The 19,763-nt window shown below is 43.0% G+C and overlaps 1 protein-coding gene across 1 annotated transcript in view; it reads right to left on the bottom strand.

Annotated features, from left to right (window-relative positions):
* The window catches only part of METTL24 (methyltransferase like 24), a 37,060-nt gene that overhangs the window by 13,756 nt on the left and 3,541 nt on the right, over positions 1–19,763 (bottom strand). The window contains exons 2-4 of the mRNA XM_009289199.1: positions 15,494–15,592; positions 11,516–11,655; positions 5,416–5,644 (exon numbers count right to left, since the gene is read on the bottom strand). Coding sequence (XP_009287474.1) covers positions 5,416–5,644; positions 11,516–11,655; positions 15,494–15,592 — 468 coding nt within the window. The remainder of the gene's footprint in view (positions 1–5,415; positions 5,645–11,515; positions 11,656–15,493; positions 15,593–19,763) is intronic.

Genomic DNA, 19,763 nt, shown 5'->3' with positions numbered 1-19,763 from the left:
ATTATTTTCCCTTCCTTTTCTGTCCTATTAAACTGTCTTTATCTCAACCCATGAATTTTACTTTTTTTTCCGATTCCCTCCCCCATCCCACCGGGGGCGGGGAGTGAGTGAACGGTTGTGTGGTGTTTAGCTGCCTGCCAGGTTAAACCACAACAAGATGTTATGGGAAATACAGGATCTCTCATGTCGGAGGAGACTTAGAGAGGCCAGTATGATAACCCTACCAAAGCAAAGGCTGTTCTTCACAAATATATCTGGATGGTACAAATATATCTGGATGGTAAATAACAGCTGCAGAAAAAGGGCCACTTAAGCCTAAAGACCATTGATGGCACAAGAAAACTTGGATGTGAAAATAATGAGGCTAAAAATCAGATGAAGGGTGGGTTTTCCCCTTCTAGAATTGAGATTCTGGAAAAGCCCCAAATAAGCATAATGAAGCAAAGAAAAAATTAAGCCCTTTCAAGACAGAACTCCAAACATTTACTTAAGGATTTGTATGATCCAGCGATTCAAGAGGTCTGGTCTCATTTGGTGTTTCTGACGCTAAGCCAAACGTAGCAGAGTGCAGATCTGAACTTGTGCCTCCTGCTCCAGCAAGGTGAAGGGGGCTGTTCCCCGGCTGCAGCAGCAACAGTGACAAGGACTCACCTCCCTGCAAGAGCTCCTGGGCTTCTGAGCTCCTGGCTTCTCATCCCGAGCTCAGGCTTCCACATCAGGACATAGACCAGTCTGCAGGCGCTCATCAGCCTGTACTGAGGACCTTCTGTGAGTTAAGATGGCAGCTGAGCTGAGTTTATAAACACTGGTGGCATCCACACGCTGAACTTGGGCATGGCAGCCCCTTAGTGAACATAACTCACACTAACTAACCCCCAGGCTCCCAGTGCAATACCTAAGTCTACCCTTGCAAGGGATAATCAAAGTTAAATGATTTTGTTTAGGCAGGGTCAAGAATTCAAAAGACTATTCTGGCCCCTGCAGTCCTGACGTGTGTGTAGTAAAGAGCAGTTGCATGGATTTGGTTGCTCCAAAACTTGAACATGGACTTTTCCCAACCTGAAGAGTTAATTTTTTGTTTTGTTAATCAAATCTCCATACACAACTAAGTTGTTATACAGTTTTCCCAGTGCTTTTATATTTATTTGTGTACTGCCAACAGAGCCGATTTTAAACCAAAATGGTAAATCGCTTTTCTTTAATCTTTGCTCTTTCACACCAGTCTTCCCAAAACTGGAAGTGCAGTACGAAATAGACTCTATAGTATCTGCTTTAAGAGAGGAGCAAGTGATAAATTACTTGCCTAGGAGGAGATGAGGTTATTAATCAAAATGGCTTCAGGGTGTAGTGTTTGAAGTTGTGTCGAGTATTAAATAAAAGGTGAAAGGGAGGAGGTTTTTCCTTTTGAAACCCTGAATCTAAACCTGTTCAATAAAATGAAACAGACACCTGTTAGCCAGGTTGTCACAAAAAAAAAATCTTCATGATGAGGCAGTGTAAATTAAAGCCTTCAAATCAAAATCAAGACTTAAAGATTGCTTTGCGTTTCTTTTCATAATAAACAATGACACAGTTTGGGCTCTTACACAATTTGTTCAAGATGAACGGCAGGAGTTGAACGCAACTGTGCTGTCCCTTGAAAGTTACACCTAAGAGCACTTCCTGATTAAATGAAGGTTTTACTTTGCATTCTCAGATTGTCCTTTCCAGCTTAACTTGTTTTCCAAGAAACCATCTCATCTACTGCTGAGCTATACTGCCAAGGAATGCAAATTCAGAGCGCTTACTGATGGCATCACATGAGATTTGTCCTACAGAGCTCCAGAAAGAGGAAAACTACTACTGAAGTAAGAGTTTGCATATGTGAACATGCATGATTTACTCATGCATGCCCATTCATGACAGAATGAACTCTTGCTTGCTTCTGCTGCTCAGGGCCTTTCTGTCAAAGGTTTTTAATTTTGCTTTATAGCATAACCTTTGGAATACAGAATACATGTAGTAGCTTGGTTTGAATTTCTGGTTAAGGGTTAGGACTTTTTGTAGAGGGGATAATGTTGGAGTAGTGGGAGGGAGCTTGCATTTCAATACGGTCTTCCCCTTATAGTTTTTTTGGATACTAAAATCTGGGCTCTTTGGCAACTGAGCACCACACATAGTTGTGTGTCAGCTGGGAGACACCAAGATCGTTGGGGACTGGAACACTTGCCCTGCAAAGAGAGGCTGGGGGAATGGGGTTTGTTCAACCTAGGCAGGAGATGGCTTTGTGGGGGGGCTAACATCAGCCTGTAGAGCCTATGAAGAGGTCATCAAGACAGCGGAGACAGGCTCTTCAGCAGTGCATAGAAGTACGACAAGAGACAACAGGCATAAATTGAAATTGGGGGCTTTCAGACTGGATATAAGGAGAAACTTTTTCATGATGAGGACAGTCAAGCAGGGCAACAGCTGGCCCAGAGAAGTTGTGCAGTCTCCGCTTTGGAAAAAACTCAGTGGTTTTTAAGACCAGAGTGGATAAAGCCTTGAACAACCTGGTCTGACTTCACAGCTGGCCTTCTTTGAGCAGAGGATTGAACTACAAGCCTCTCAAGATCCCTTCTGACTTGAATTTATCCAGTGACTCTGTATGAAGGAAGTTCCCCATCCAGTTATCACTAATCCATGGGGAACACCAGCACTGTAGCATCCTCATCTCAGTAGGTAGTTAGAGAATATGAAAGTGAAAGCTTTCACAAAATTGAATTCCACTGCAATAAGAAAGAAAATCTTGTGCATTCAGTGGCTTTCTCCCTTTTTTCCACTGTTTATCAGCAGTGCGCTACAGAGTGTGCATGTTCAGCAAAAAAATTGGGGGGGCAGGGAGGAAGATGAGCAAGATCAATTTTTACATCTTTATCCTTTCCTATGGCCAATAAAATACTGCTCTTCTCAGAAGATACACCAGTAAATTTTCAGTTTAGATTTGTGTACCAGGAAATAGGACTCTCATGACATCCTTTGGAGATTATTCCAGGGCTTAAAAGATTTCACACTCTAACAGTTCCCCAGAATACTCTGACTACGTTTCCTTTGTCAGTCTTATCCTAATATAGTACTAGATAAGTCCTCTACCTCCAGGCTATTTACACTCCCCAGAGAACTGAGGACTGTTACGCCACATAGCCAGTTAAAAAGATCAAGTTCTTTTAATCTTTCCTCAAATCCACTCTAACACCAAAAACCCGTTTGTATTTCTTGCCATAATATCAGGATGGGTTTCCCTTTCTGTGGATGAGGTCCCAGTACTGACTGCAGAATAGCAGGTGTGCTCTCATCCAAGCCAGAGCATAAACGAGCCCATCCAAGTTCTTTGATTCCCTTGCACACAAAACCCCCAAATTGCATGTTTTCTTTTCAGGGCTACAACGGCAAGAACTCCAGGAGGCCTTGTCTGTCCTCTCTTCATCAGCCCAACCCAAAGTCTCTGACATCAGTGGAAATACTCTCAATCACTTGGAAGGTCTTGGATCAAGTCCCAAATCTTAAAGAATAAAAGCAAGGAGAAAACGAGGCATTAACTTTGAATGCAGCTGCCTGGAATTCCTGCCTTGAAGTGGGAAAGGAATGACTTTGAGGGTAGGCGGAAGGATTTTTAAAGTCCCATTTTAAAGAATGGGATGAAGAGTGTTTTAACTTCCTAATTGAAAAAAGTGCTTTGGAAAATATTCTGTGAAACTGTTTTGAATTAACTTACTTATTCAGTCAAGGGAACATTCCACTCACATTCACCAGAAGAATGAAAACCTGAACGTCACAGTATTTAGTTTGATGTTGTCTTCATAAATTGGAGCTTATCGGTGTCTTTATGCAACATACAACTTCTCAGGCTGCCTTTCAAATTAAAGAAAAACTAAACAGAGCAATGTGAGGAGAGTCAGCCCATTCAGTTATTTCACAAATAGGAAGTAACAGAAGATTGCAGAGTCTATAACAGCTTTATCCTCACTGGGAGAAAGTCAGCTCCTGACTTCACTAATGTCGTAGTTTTGCACAGGGGAGCTACCCGAATGCTAATAGAGCAAGAGGCCATACACACTGTTCATGATGCGCCAACACACTTAACCAAATCCTATGCCATGTGTACACAGCCAGAGAATAGCCTGACCGCATGTGTTACATGTGCGTTATGTTCCTTGGCTGCCCTCCAGCCGGCTGCTTTCATGTCAGCTAACTTTCGCCCAGAAAGTTATATACTCAGAATCCATAGCTACACCCTTCTCATTCACAGAAGGTCTTACAATCACTCTGTATTACCATGATAACCTGAGAACTGACTGTTCTCAGCAGGTCTGGTATATCAGAAGACTCAGACGCTTTTTCTGGATCAGGTCATTAATCATTTGCTCTGTGACTAATTCTTCTAAAATCAAAACAATCAATGTAAGGCACACGTCAAAGGAAAGCCACCTCTCTCTCTCCCCAGATGTTTCACTAATGCATAGCCTACTGTAGTTACAGTATGACTAAGAAGTAGGAAAAAGCTTCCTTTTTCTGCTCTTATCTTCAAAATGGTCCAATCAGTAGAACTGAACCAAAAGAAAATACTAAAGAAAAGCAAGAAGTTAACTGAAAAGGACATCTTGCATTTTGTAACAAACCAAACAAACATTGCACTGCTTGCTTTGTAAATCTTACAGAAAAGCTCCTCCTTAGCTCAGGCTGCCTATTTCTTAAAAAACAAAGACAAGCAGAACTAGCTGCAGGCAATGAAGTACATTAGCATTTGAATTCATGCTTGTATATCCTCCGAGGGAAAAACTCTCTTAAAAGCAACCTAAGGAACTTCCTCAAATGTGTTCTGGCAACAGTTATTTGAGACTTGAAGATTTCTGATGTTTTTACAGTTCCTTAAAAACAAACTGGGAAATGTTAAAAAACCCAGATCGTTGCCAATTTCAAAACAGGATGTTTTTGTTGTCGATGACTGTAATTAGGACCAGTGACCTTGAAAATGTAAACAACCCATCCATTACCTCTTCTCTTCTAACTAGTGTTGCAAATATTTTTTTTTTCTCTTTATAAACTTGGCTATATGAGTAGTTTAGTGCTCATACTCAGGCAAAGACCAGAACTTCCACAGGACTAAAAATACTAGCACCCAATGTCACCAGCTAGTTGAAGGGAAAAGGAAGGGAGGAGGAGGAAAGTATTTAGTATATGGCTAGTGATTTAAAATCAAGGTGGCTGTTATCAGCACACAGAAAAAGCAAGACAGGAAAGGCACCCCTACAAGAAATACAAGTATTGCTGAAGAAAGACCCGTTGTCAGGATATAACCTTAGAAAGTGTCCGAACTCCTGAGACAGCAAGGAGGAAGTTCTGCAGCTTTCCCAACACCTAATCCTGCAGTCAGAAACCTGACCCCCGAGTCCTTACCTTCTGATGTCCAAATTCATTCAATATTGTGCCCAGCTTCTTCGTGTTGCTGTGAAGTTTATGAGCAGCGATGGCTGGATTGGGATCCCTCCAATCAATGGACAGGCGATGATACCAGAGGTGCCGACCCTCCTGAATGTGTGCTGACTTGATGCTGGGGTCAAAGCGATGCACCTCACATCCGCTGTTGGCCATGCTGATCTCAAACTGGTTGTCATCGTTGCCTAGCCTACGAAACAAAAAAGATGTAACTATTAATGCTGCGAAAAGAACTATTAGTGAGTAGGACGTTCTGAGGATTCATAGTAAAAGAAGGTAAAATCCAACCTATTTGTTTCTGAAGCAAAGTGGAGGAGCTGTTGTGCTGCTGCTTGGGATATATCCACAGCACTGAGCACAATCTAACCCTAATTCTGACGAGATAACCAGAAATAAAGCTAAGGGTCCACAATAATACCTGCTGAAGATTTGGAATAAGTAGTTAGATAAAGGAAATTTAAAGGAACGTGTTTTTTCCCAATGTCACATTCATAATCATCCTTAAGACACTTTCAATGAAATTTTTCATTTATAGAATGAAACTACTGGAGTGGATTGCATGAACTAACCTCACCAGAAAATTCAAGCTCAATGCAACATACTGCATATGATTAGAATGAAGGGCTCCTTTCAAGGCAAGAACTAAACCATTTTAGCCAGGCTGATAACATTCCCAAAGAGCTTTTTCTTAATTCAGAAGCTGACATCATTTATAAGAAAGTAAATTAAACGTTAGAACCTTTGTGCTGTCATTATCCCTCTATTTATATTTTATATTTATATAAATTCCTCTGTTTTCAATTTGCTTTTTCTTGACAAGATTACAATACCTTCCTTAGTCCCAACTGCACAAACTTCCAATAACCAAGCCATAAGCAGAAGAGCAAATACGTTTAAAATTTATACAATACTGTTCTGTAAAAATCAGGCATATTTCCCATCGTGTCTATAATCTGGTGTTACAAAGATGAGCCACAATGGCCACCAACAGGGGCAAGACACAAGAACCAAATGCCTCTCCTTCTCTGTGCACAGGAAGGCACAGATAAAAAAGCAAATTTAAAAATAACTCTTTCACAACAGTAGCAGAGTTGTTACACAGACTTAAGAGAGAGACTGCTGCTAATTTGGCAAAGACCCCAAAGAAGAAGAAAAATTAATAGCCCCATCGTACAGCAGTGTTGTCTCAGTCCCTGTCTCTTGTAAAGATGTACTTTACAAGGCTGTGCCAGATTCCCACCTCCTACAGCCCATTAGTTCACACAGGGTACACTAACACTAAAACTTCTGGTATTTACCGTTGCAATCATATGTCTGGACCACAAGCCTTCCCTACTGCGTAAAACAGGATGTCCTCTTCATTCCTACTCCTCCAAGCTTCTTCCAAACGTAGTTCAAATCATGCACTAAACCTTAGACTTAATAGAAATGATACTGTTTGATATACACACATGTAGCGCTGGAAAGAGAATCAAGATTTTTAAATCAGCGCTTCAACCTGTTGTTCTAATTGAGAATATCCACTATCTACTAACAGCATGGCATTTACCTATCATACACAAACCATTACAGGGCAGTACTCTTAGATATACTGTCAGAGCACCAGCTACACTACACCACAATTGTCCTTAGAAATGGTGTAAGTCTGAAATAATTCTGGCTATTTGCATCAATATGTAAAACGGGATACATTTTAAATCATGCTACACTATGGTATGACATTAAGCCAGCACTAAATGTTTTACATAGATGACATACTGGTGAACTAAAATGAATCCAACTCGTGAAACAATGCTTGGAAGAGCATATGTTTTGGAAGTTACCAATACGGTATGACGCTTGCTGTAATCCTGGCTAAGCACAGTGTAACGATGCCCTATTAGAAGGTCTTCTCCTCAACCATCTTCCCCTTCGGGCGTCCTGGGAAAGTAGGAGGAGACAAGGTTTGCAAAAACAGCCCAGCGTGCTTTTAAGAACAACTCTATTTCACAGGATTCCAGCCCGTACAGCCGTGTAGGAGGAGAAGAGAGGAGTTTTCTTTTAATACATTCAACACACATTAGGAAAAAAGTTCAGAAGTTAACCAAGTGAATCGACATATTTGTTTGCATGTGGCTTTCTACAGAAGGGACACTGATGAACAAAGACCAGTGTAATCCCTTAGGAATGAGAAGCTGGCTAAAAATGAACAACATGCGAATTGTTGGGAACAGTTACAGCATTAGAGCAACGAGCCTACCAGCGACTGACGGACACATGCGTCCGTGACACACTTCTAACAGTACCAGCTGGTACAATCCACAGGGCCAGATGCTTTTGATGTAGACAAACCTCAGGCTGCCTCCAAACAGATTGCTACTCATGTGGACTGCAAAGGGAGGTTCACAGTGGTGCAAAACAGAAAAAAAATATAGATGAGGGTGAAGAAGGTGCTGATATATCTTCTGGCACTCTCGCTAACAGCTCAAATTTATGCCTGAAGAGAGACCTAACCAACAAATATTTAGGAGAGAACATAAGGTCATCTCCAAAAGAAATGGTTTGAAAAATTCCTGTCTCACATGTGATCATGCTAAGGGATAAGGTAAAAAGGTAAACAAATGAGGTCTCCTAAGAAAGATTTTGTGTTACTTAAAAAGGGACCATGATTTTAGAAGAAAGGTGTGGAGGTCACGGAAGACTAGAGAGGCCCTTCCCCACCATCAAGAGAGAGCAGCTGCTGCCTCCAGCAACAGCAAAATAAAAAATACTAAAGACACCGACCTGTTTTTACTGTAAAGGAGGAGAGCTCTGTTACAGAGTCGGCAGTTGCACGCAGTCCCCTGCAGTGGGGGTAGAGGTGGGCTTTCAAAGCAGCAGGAACAGCACCCTGCAGACGGGCCCTCCTAGCCTGCCTGAGAGTGGAAAGGAAGGGCTGGCTGGCACTGCTCCCCGCCGGCAGCAGGGCAGGGATGCTGACCCAGGACAGAGCGCAGCACAGCAGGGAGCAGTGTCCCTTGGCTGTCCCCTGCTCCCACAGTTCGCAGAGGGTCACGGTACACAGAGCCTCACGCTCGGAATAAACACTGGGCTGCAGCTTGCACTGAACCGAGCATCGCACCGGCCCCCGCGTCATCCTGGAGCGCAGCAAGCACGCAGGTGGCACAAAAGCTGCTTTGTCTCCTCCAGCACAGCTCTAGCGGACACCTGTACCTGATCCAGCCCGAGAACTGCAGGTACTCCAGCTCCCACAGGGACCACAGGACAGAGCTGTAAAAACATGCACGTTAACGTCCAGCTTTCCCTTTCTGTGTTCCCTCTCCTCCCCTTCTTTCTCAAAGGAAGATAACCGAGCTCTGCAGCTTGGGGGAAAAAGAAGCATCCTCTGCCTGGATCCTAAAGCCCTCCACTCTAAGATCCACCTGAAAGGGCTTTTATACAGTATTGCAGCGAGATTAAACCTCAACTGGTAAGTTTTCCGAAATCCTATTCATTTTTATTATCCCAGCTTGAGTGCCTGCCTGTGGTGTTTGTAACGGATTTAGCTTAATCTAAGCAGATTTAGCACTACTAACTAGAGCTCACTAATGCAGATTGCAACTATGTATCATACTGGGAAATCCTGTCCCCCAAGCAAAAACATTGCTGCCTCCCAGTAGTGGAAGCAACTAATACTGATTAAAAAGATCTCCAGACATTTCAGACACTGCTTGCTCCCATTCACAAGTAACCTCTTCTATAGCATTCAAGATGGCAAAGCCTAAGCAGCACGTTCCATTTTTAATGATATATGGATTTAATTCAGGATTCCCAGTAACACTCGCACTGAACTTTCACATTTGCCCTCCATCCATCCTCTCCACAGAGAATGTTCTTCATTGGAAGCAGCTGTTCCCCCTTTGCTCTTAATGAACTGTAAGAGATAACAGAAACGTTTAAAGGGGATTTTTGTCTTACGCAGAACAAAATTACTTTTCTGCCTGCCATAAGCTAAAGGAAGTGAGTCTGAGAGAAGAATTATGCAGTAACGAGCTCCAAAGGCTGCAGAAGTAAACTGGAGGATTGAAGACTGTTCCTTCTTAACCTCAAATATTTCCCTTTTATTTTTTAGCTGTTTCATGTGACGGTTGGGTATTTACTGCACATGTGTATCTGATGATTGATGGGAGAGCCAACATCAATTTCAATCTCTGCTAAGCCCTACTGTTCCATCAGTACACAAAATCTGGCATTCAGGCTCCCTGTACCGTACCCAAAACAGCACCACATATAAAGCACTGGTACACATGCACTAGCTCAGATTTGTTCAAAACCATTAGCAAGTTATCTTTGTGCTGGTCAGCTTTGTGCCAAATCTGCATTTCCTAGCACAGATGAAATTAACTCTGTATTGTGTCTACTGGCCAATTCAACAAAAATACCATTCTCAACCCATGCTTGGTCCATAGCAAAAGGGAAGAGGGACATTAATGCAGGAGCTCAGGTCTAATATTAATAATCATGTAACTTGAAGGGCAAGGTCTAGATTAATTCCACTGAACTTTGAGTACTTTGCCAAGACATCTAGAGTCAGCAGCCACGTTATCCCAGGCTTCCTCTATAATCAAAGGAAAGCTATGCCTACCTCCAGAATGTTATTTAGCTTAGCTGATTTTCCACCTGAATGTGCCTGCCTCTCCCTACTGACTACTAGAAGGAGCTTGAGGCAACGAGCAAGTATTACAGTCAAGCAGATACAGTCTGGACCTGAGCATGGGATAACACAGCATTTCTCCTAACTTGCATAGGAACATGAAAAACTGACGGGGGAAAAAAAAAAATCATGTAAACCTATATTTTGCATTAAAGCCAGGCAGATATAATTTGAAATAGATTGCAAGGAACATTCAGAAAATAAGAAGCTACAGTAGTCGAGAGCAGTTTGCTCTCCATGTATGTGATTTGTCTCTACGGGGCACGTTATTGTTGTTCTGCTACAGAGCAATGCAGCTGAACAAAACCTGAGAGCCCCTCACCCTCTGAGGAGTTTGGTCTTTACAGCTCCATATAAGCTCCATCCAAATATAAGCCCACCCAAATTAACAGAAAACAACCCCTTTGACTGCAGTGCACTCTGCATCCACCTTACGTTAATTGCTAGTGTTAACTGCCACGCGCTAATCACTGAGAAATGCCACCCAGACACAGGTCCTTGCTATCCACCATTTGTAAACCCACAGCAGCAAAATCACAGGAATAAACTCCACTGCTTCAAGGGAGATGAAGCCCTTCAATACACTTCTAACCTAAAGATTGCTCCCAGGACAGCAAAGAGAGTTTTATTAGGCTGCAGCTATGTGGTGATCTGTGTGAAACGAGCTCCAGACCCCAGCGATCATTCTCCTCATGCACCGGTGCGCTGATAGGTAATGCCTGACGAACTCTGAGGACTGACCTCCCTTGTCCTCCCGGGGAAGCGGAGTGTTTTATTAGCAGGGAAACAGGCTGCATTTGTGGTTTTACTACCTGTGAAAGCACTTGTTCTGTGAAGAGTGAAAACTTCAATCTCAAGTGCTGTAAACATCATAAACACTACAAACATTTTAAAATAAAGCCGCAACTGCCTTTATTATTATCACTTCGGCACATGTCACCCCGAAGCGCTTAGCAAACACACTCTCATATGGAAATGTACTATTTTGTCCCGGGGTAGTTCATGAAGTTTTATAAGTAACGCTGCTGAAGTACCTGACAATTATGCAATCATTTCTGCTCAGGGAAGATGCTGTAGGCTTCTCAGTTTATCTCATTAATTTCCATCTTCCTCTACGTGAACTACTCACTACTCTACTACTCATTACTCACCGTTAAGCAATTTGTTTCCATACTGATATTAGAAAAGCAAAGGAAAACAAAGACCCTCATGGAGAAACGTTTTTCCCTAAAAACAGAGTTTACAGAAGCACATCAACACCTAACAAACAAACCTGAACAAAGTCTGTATTTTAAAATACAACCTTGTTGCAGCCTGTGTTGCATTTATAGGGCTTTTTGAAGCTGGGTGTCATGAAACAATTTGCTGTCTTTTAAAGAGACCACTTACCCAAGGGAATAGAGGCGGCATTGCTTGCTTCTGATTCGATGAATGAGGCTAAACCTCTCGTCAAGACAGATCGACCAGGGCTTCTTTGCGGTTTCAGAGTGCCCTGTCAGGCTGTTCAGGTTCATGTGTTCACATGAAATCTGTTGAAATCAAAGGATGTTTCATTTTAGGACATGACTTTTAATTTTTTTTAGTTTGCCTTCTGGGGAAAGAGTGGAAAGAAGAAAAATGTTAATTGGTTTCATTTAAATCTGATTGTCAATCCGATACACAGCTATGGAGATTTGATGATTTTTTTTCTGTGTTCGTCTGTTCTGCTTCGTGAAATTTAAGGCTTACATAATCCCCCAGAGAGCAATGCAGTTTGCAAAGCAAATAATGAAGCATTAGTACCATATCCAAGAATCAATTTTCCCGAGAACAAGTTCTTTTGGCATTAAAATGCTTATTTTTTTTGGAGTGGATTCTGCATCCTGAATAATGTTAAAATCATGTCATGATTCAAGATTGTAATCACAAGTTGCAGTGTCACTGCAATGTACACTGTATACCTTACCTAAAGTGTCCTGGATCTCAGTTCCAGAAGGGATTTAATCATTACTCCAACACACCCCCTCTCCAACAACAAAGGGATTTAAGCAAGTGCTTAACTAAACAGAGGAATCATAGCACGTGTGTCTATGCTGTGCTGGCTTAGACATCTAGAGTCTAAAGCCAGGATAAAAACACTGCAAAAGGAGAAGAGAGAGAGACCCTGCAGGGAGGAACACTGTAAGTCAAAGGCCTTGTAAAGACCAAGAAAGCAAGGACTAAAACATGCTGGATCCATCAGAAACCTGGAAGTTGCAAAAATCACTTAACTGAGAGGTGAAGTCAGCTTTGCCAGCAGCTGAGCAGCAGCCTGCAACAGCCGAAACACAGCGGTGACTGAGTCAACGAAGCTATGGCCCCGTGAGTGACACCCTACGGAGGAGCCCCTGCCTGCAGCACCAGCTCTGCCTGTCCGCCTGGCAGCTCAGGCCAGCGCTTCACCCCCAGGCTCTGCCACACCATTCAGCACCATCCTCTTCCTCCAGACCCACTCTGGAAAAGGCAGGCGTGGAGCTGGGGGGTGCTGCAGCCCTTCCAGCATTTGGGAGCCAGGGCACAGCAGGCGATGGAAAGCCAGTGCAGTTTGTATGGCTGTCGCCGTAGCAGTGGTAAGGAGGTAACGGGAAGCAGAAGTAGGCAACAAAGCTGTGGCTACTTCTGTCCCAGAGAGGCTGTGCCGCGCTGCACCAGCATCAGCTTACAGTTGGTTGTTGAAGGGCTTTTCAAACCACGTGCAGCCTGACCATCAAATTCAGGGGTTGCAGCGCGCAGGCCGCTAACACGCAGATAGGAAAGCAAAGACTGAGAAGAGTTGCAGGAATCCAGCTGAGCCATCATGATGAGAAGTTGTTCTTTGGGCCCAGTACCAACCCCGGCTGCAGGGATGGGAGCTGGCACTGCCAGAAAGCCAACAATAAAAAAGGTGGACAGAACAGCAGTAGAGGCAAAACCACGTTAAACATCAGTCCTGAACTGACTGTTCTCATCTTGCTCCTTCCTTCCTCTACAGCAGACTGCCCAGGCTCAGCTCTTGGTTTTAGCCAAACTAAAAAGCACAGGTCTGGCCCCACCTAGAACCACAGAAATGGAACAATTTTAAAATGGAACAATTTTACACAGGGGTGAGAGTAAATACTGGAACCCAGCCTTTGCTGTGGTAGGCACTCTCCACCATGTGCCTTATAATAAATAAATAAAACTCTCATTCCTTAAGAAGCTTAAGCTCTGAAAAATCATTACCTGGAGCATTACATACAAAGAGCTGCATGCTGCATCACCACCTCCCTGCTCCTTCCCAGCTCGTAATTCCCATGGAAAATTCATAAAAGCTAATATAGCATCTCTTCATGCTGCTCTCAGGATTCACTAAGTTTTAAGCAGTGATTTGCACTGCACCCCACTACCCATTTCCCTTCAGTCACATAACAATCAAGGAATAAATGGCATTGCAATAACAAGCACTAATTTTAAGACACAGAAGAATAATGTGCTCTCTACAGAAAACTAAGATTCTGCAGTGCTGCCACTTAATTGATTCATGGCATTATGAGCAATTACAACTCAGAATTTGGAGCAATTTTAATAGCTCTTGCTACTTAATAGCTCTTGCTATCAAAAATAAAAAATTCCTGAACTCTGCCTTTAGCACCATCACCAGTCTGTCGCATGATTTACAGACTCTGATGCACTGAGCTCACGTCCTGTTCTGGGCTTCTACTCACTACTATCATACAAACAAACAACAGCACATGTAAGATGGTTCTTCTGATGACTAGACACCAGCATTGAAAAAGCTTTTTCTGGCCACACCTCGACCCTGCTGACATAGCATCTTCCCCCTCCAGCAGTTCCAGCCATTCTACACTAATGGCAGGGAGCTGAACTCAGGCAGAGTAATTAGTAGACACTTGCTCAGCAAACAAGGAAAATGAGATCCCATGCTCATCTACGAAAGCAGGATCCCATTTCCAGAAGTGCTCATACCAGTCATAGTGTTATCCTGTCAGTTATTAATCCTATAACATCTGCCAGGTCAGGAACAAGGATTTCTCTCATTTTTTGTTTTCACTTATGCTTCTCCCTACCACCAGGGTCAGTTACTCTGGGAACAAAACTTCTGGATTAGTGTGTCAGAAGCAATAAACTCTCTGCTAATTGATGTCCTTGTAGGCTTTGACCCAACTAGTGGAGTTTAGCAGCATCTGCCACTGTTTATTAAGTCACCGAGATGAAGGATGTTTTCAGCTTAATATGCCTGCCACAGCCTAAACTTCTCTACAGCAAAACAAGCAGCTCTACACACATCTCTTGCTGTCTCCACATGCATCATCTTGCCTCCTGCCCTCTCAGTGCTGGCATGAGGGGAGGCAGAGATGTCATTTTCTTGAGCATTTAGCCAGGGGTACCCACAAGCTGGAGGATAAGTGAACACTCTGCTACCCTCCCAGTTACCACACCATCAGCACAGCAGCGTATTTTTAGACGTGTTTCAAATGAATCTCGTCTCAACCTTGAAGGCATTGAATTAACAGAGAATTTCGTATGTGAGTGACATTTCAGTGACATTAGCACCTGAGGCTTTTTGCTGTTCTCCAGCGTAAGCGATGGCACAGTTAAATCTGTATTCAAGGGTCAGTTGCTGATAGACCTGGGTACCAAAAGCAGCTGCCCTGTCGGAACTGTGGGCATCCAGCACCTCATCCATTTTTTATTACAGGAAATGCATGCGTAAATGCTGTCGTGCAGAAGTGATGCCTCCATTAAGACATGACGGCCCAATTTCCATATATGCTGAACCCTGGAAGTATCTGTCAACGCAATCTGGATTTGGAAATGTCACCTTTGAAAAAGCACATAAACCCACTAATTTTCCAGGTCATCATTTTTGTCCTCAAAATACCAGGATTCCATTGGTACCATTTGGACAACTTGTCCAAGTTAGGGACTGATGCCTTGTTCTCATTTTACGGGGAACCTCAAATGCATCTTTTTTAGCTAAAATGAGCTAGGTTATCGCATTATTATTGAGAGGTGGAGTGGTTGAATACACAGTTCTCTTGCCACAGAGTGCTCTCTATTTTTCTGTGTCTGAGAGAGAGTGAGAAAGAGAGAGCGAGTGGGAGAGGAACCATGTCTGGAATTTCAGTCGTATCGTACTCCTGTCAGGACACAAACCCATCTGAAAATAAAAATCAAGGAAAAAATGCATTCTTTCTACCCTGTGTTTTGACCTTTACATTCATGTTGACCATCACTGCTAGGTTAAGCAACTTTAGAAATAAAGCAGTTTCGAAACCACTTTGGTGTGAGATTAATTCCTTATCTGAGAGGGAACAGCCTGTGCCAGGCAAACTGTTTTCTAAATGGTGACTGAAATTAAAAACCTACCTGAGAAGTGCTAATGTACTTCAGGAACCTCAAGGCCTCGTAATTGAGGGAAGGAGTTGGACTTGCCCATGGTTGTAGTTCAATGTGCCATCTTACAGCCTGCAAAGAAAAGCAAAACAAAAAACACCTTAAAGGAACAGGATTAATTTCTCGGAACAAGCATAAAATGCAAGGGCTAATAAATTAAGGAGATTTAATTTCAAACAAAAAGAGTTTCCTAGGGGCTTATCTACACATGAAAGTCATTTCAGAATAAAGTAGGATTTGAACTACGGTGAAAGAACATCTAACTATGATTTATCATTATCAGCTTTGAAAGCAGATGTAGGTAATTCAGCAAGAAAGGGCTCTTCATTCAGGATACATGTGTCAACGCAGTTATTCTAGGACACCCAAGTAAGCCCTGGCTTGTAGAAACACATGAAGAAAACCAAGATCTGAATAACTAAATCCTCTAGCAAAACATCTGAAAACAGTGACATAATTTTAACTTTATATCTATCACCTATCTCCGCTTGAATGTCCACTGAAACAAGAACTTGAATTGCAAACACTAATCACTAAAGGAAACCTCTGCAAACAATCTCTTTCCTTTTTTAAAATCTAGATTCAATAGAAAAGCAAGCTTCTTGCGGTCTTTGAGAAAAAGTCCTCTTCCTCTCCCACGCCTGCCTGACGAGATACACCAGAATTCTTTGTTTTCCTGAAAAAAACATCAGTGTGGCTGTCCGTAGCCCTACCACTCCCCATTTTCATAGCCCCAGGGAAGCAGCTTTGGTGGATGCTTTCCGCACTCCCTGTGAGGCCCCTCAGCTCTGAACCTCAGGGATCCTGTCAGCTTTTCCAGCAACACTTCCCACATAGACAGAGTGGGACAGAAGAGGTCTTTCAGACACGTGCTTGCAGAGCAACGGGGCTCTGCGCTCCCATCTGCGCCACCTTCTCCAAATTCTGCCTGCTTTTGTCACACTGGGAAGTTTAGACGTGTTATCCCTTGCCCTTAAGTAGATAAAAATACAAGCACGGTGTTAAGTTGTACTAAATTAAGATTGATTCCTCATGGCTTTTCATCTTCAGGTGCCATAGCTCACTTCGATGGCTGGGCAGGTAGTATCAAGCTCCCCTTTAATCATCCCCAATTAACTGAGCTTCCATAATGAACAGGATGGGTTTTTTTTTCCCGTAGGTTCACGCTGACATCCAATAAAATACCAAACAAACGAAACCCCATTTGGGATTCCCACAGGACCTTATTTCAAACGAAGCCCTGGAAAACATACAGGAAAGAGCAACTAACCAGAAAGGATGGAGGCAGATCAGAGAGGTAAGATGCTGAGCCCTACCAGGGAGGACAGCCCCACCATCGGACTGGTCTGTGGCCCCAGGAGAAGAGCCAGCGCGGTGACAGTGGGGATCCTCTAACGCCAGAGAGGAACGCAGGAAAGAAAAAGAGAAGGCAATGCTAGAGAAGAAAGATGATTAAAGGGGAACCACCAGACCAGATGGAGTTGCCTTGAGCTGACATCATGAATTGGTATTTTTGCAGCCTAAGTAAACATAGTCTTGGAGTGAACATGAGCCAGGAGGTCTGTATGAGGTTTACTGTTCCTTTAGCATTTGCTCTTTGGGTTTTTTTTACTGTAAAGAGATGCTGAAAAGGACATTTGAGATTTTTTTTTCCCCCAGAAGCAGACAAAAGTAGCATTTCCCACCCTGCAACTTGCTGCCCGCAGTAGACACTGGCTTCTATACCCTGCACAGCACAAGGCTGGAAGCAAGCTAGCAAGCAAGCTCTGCAGCAGCACGTACCCCTGACCTGCTGATTGCAGGAGGCAGCCTGCAAACAGCTAACAGCAGGAGGATAGGTGCACGCCGGGAAGGGAAATGCCTGTGATCTTTCAGAATGAGTCACAGTTCACACGGCTGAATAACGTTTGCAATGACAGGAATGCTGTCGTTTCAACAGGCTTGAAAGCTGAAAGGAAAATGAAGACTGAAGCAGCACGTACCCCTGACCTGCTGATTGCAGGAGGCAGCCTGCAAACAGCTAACAGCAGGAGGATAGGTGCACGCCGGGAAGGGAAATGCCTGTGATCTTTCAGAATGAGTCACAGTTCACACGGCTGAATAACGTTTGCAATGACAGGAATGCTGTCGTTTCAACAGGCTTGAAAGCTGAAAGGAAAATGAAGACTGACAATCATTTTCAGGCAAAAAAAAAAAAAAGACACCTAAACATCTGTGCCGAGTTATTCTGAAATCTATTTGTGCGAGAAGTAGCTTTAAGTCGGGGTGCACGCCGGGAAGGGAAATGCCTGTGATCTTTCAGAATGAGTCACAGTTCACACGGCTGAATAACGTTTGCAATGACAGGAATGCTGTCGTTTCAACAGGCTTGAAAGCTGAAAGGAAAATGAAGACTGACAATCATTTTCAGGCAAAAAAAAAAAAAAAGACACCTAAACATCTGTGCCGAGTTATTCTGAAATCTATTTGTGCGAGAAGTAGCTCATTAAGTCGGGGAATTGCAGGGTGGCCATTGTGGCACCATTCAGCAAGAATTCCCTCTGCACAGAGTTGATGGGGAAGAAAAAGAAAAAAAAAATCCCTGTAATTAACCACGTGAATGAGGTTCTTTTTCAGCAGAGTGCAGTATCAAAAAGCCACTGTGGCTTTCTCTCAGGTTCTTAAAATCTTACAGATGGCTAACTGCCTTTCCACCGTCTCCAAAATGTATCAATAAACACACAACTATGAAGATAAAAACTCCAGTAACTTAACAATGCAGTTTCACTTTAAAAAAAAAGGTTAAAAAAAAAAAGAGAGAGATCAACCTTGTATATAGTTCTTTAAATTTAGGAGTGCTACACAAATGCTACTTCTGTGGCAGAGATCAGACCTGAGCTCTTGTTTGACAGCAATGCTTTTGAATAGCTTCTCAAACTTCAGCTTGGTCCCTGGCTCCTTACTAAGCAGCGGCCCATTTCCATTCACTAACGAATACATTAGAAAGGTCTGTTCCTAACACCTACTAAACAGCCCTATGGGACACTTCAACAGCTGCATTACAATAATGGAGGTGAAAATCCAGTACATCTCTTGGACCAGGTACACCCTCCCAGCGGCTAATTCACTGATGTCGGTGATCCAGTACGGGTATGTTCAGGACTCACAAAATAACCTCCTGAAGGAGCCATTCCCTGTGTACATCGGTAGCCTTTGTTTATAGTTTTTCAGGTGATTTTCAGCCTGTTCCATAGTGTTTCCATGTAAGCCTTCTCAAATAAACTCTGCAGATAAAATGCACCTGGTCCCTGTGAACCAACTGCTTTGTGAAAATCAGGTTCATTCCTGATAAACACATGTTCCTTATTTTGAGTTTTTCCCCTCTAGACTTTGCAATTTTATTTACTCAAAGCAAACCTGACTGTGGCATCATGATTTGGATTTTCTCACTTGTATCACAGAAACCTCTAGAGTAAATAATGGAGAGCAGGTCCCTGTGGCTGCTGTACAAAACAGGCTGAGGAGCAGCTCCTTTCACAGGGGGCTTCTACAGCAAGTACACAAGAGGAGCAGAGGAGGTATTACTGTCCGTATTATGCAGCTTTGGATATGAAATTCAGACAGACCTCCCCAAGGTCGCCCAGGAGCCAGAAAACCGGTTCAGACATTCTGCATCTCTGGTTATTGCCATCAGTGTGCTATCTCCCTAGGGTAAGGACTCATCCAACGAGACACCATGACTCTGTTTTCCCCAACACCAATATATCCTGATTCCACAATATAAAGAGATGACAGTACCTGGAAAGTTACAATGCCACTTGAAAAATATGATACTGAATATCTTGAAGTATCCCTCTATTTACATTGTTTCACTTACAGACATGTTACCTGAAATTAGCATTGTAAGAAAAATCAGTCTTCAGCAAGACTTTATCACAAGCACTGGTCAGACGCTGACTTCAGCTACCCTAGAACAGTAATGGATATCCAGAAACTGTTATCCAGAGTGATGTTTAAATTTTCGCCACATGAGATAACCACAGAGCAAAGAAAATCTTAAGGCACTGTCATTGCTTTGTTAGGAATACTAGGACACATTTGAAGGTCTGATTTTTTTTCCAGGTACTTCACACTTAAGGATAAGGACTGATGTTTCCTTCAGACCAATCTGACAGTAATCCACAGTGACTTTTCTCTGGAGACCACTGTCATGGTGGTTTAACCTCAGACAGCAACTAAGCACCACGCAGCCGCTCGCTCACTC

Source organism: Aptenodytes forsteri, unplaced genomic scaffold, assembly GCF_000699145.1.
Source record: "Aptenodytes forsteri isolate BGI_AS27 unplaced genomic scaffold, ASM69914v1 Scaffold217, whole genome shotgun sequence".
NCBI lineage: Eukaryota > Metazoa > Chordata > Aves > Sphenisciformes > Spheniscidae > Aptenodytes > Aptenodytes forsteri.
This window is presented reverse-complemented; position numbering and strand designations above follow the sequence as displayed.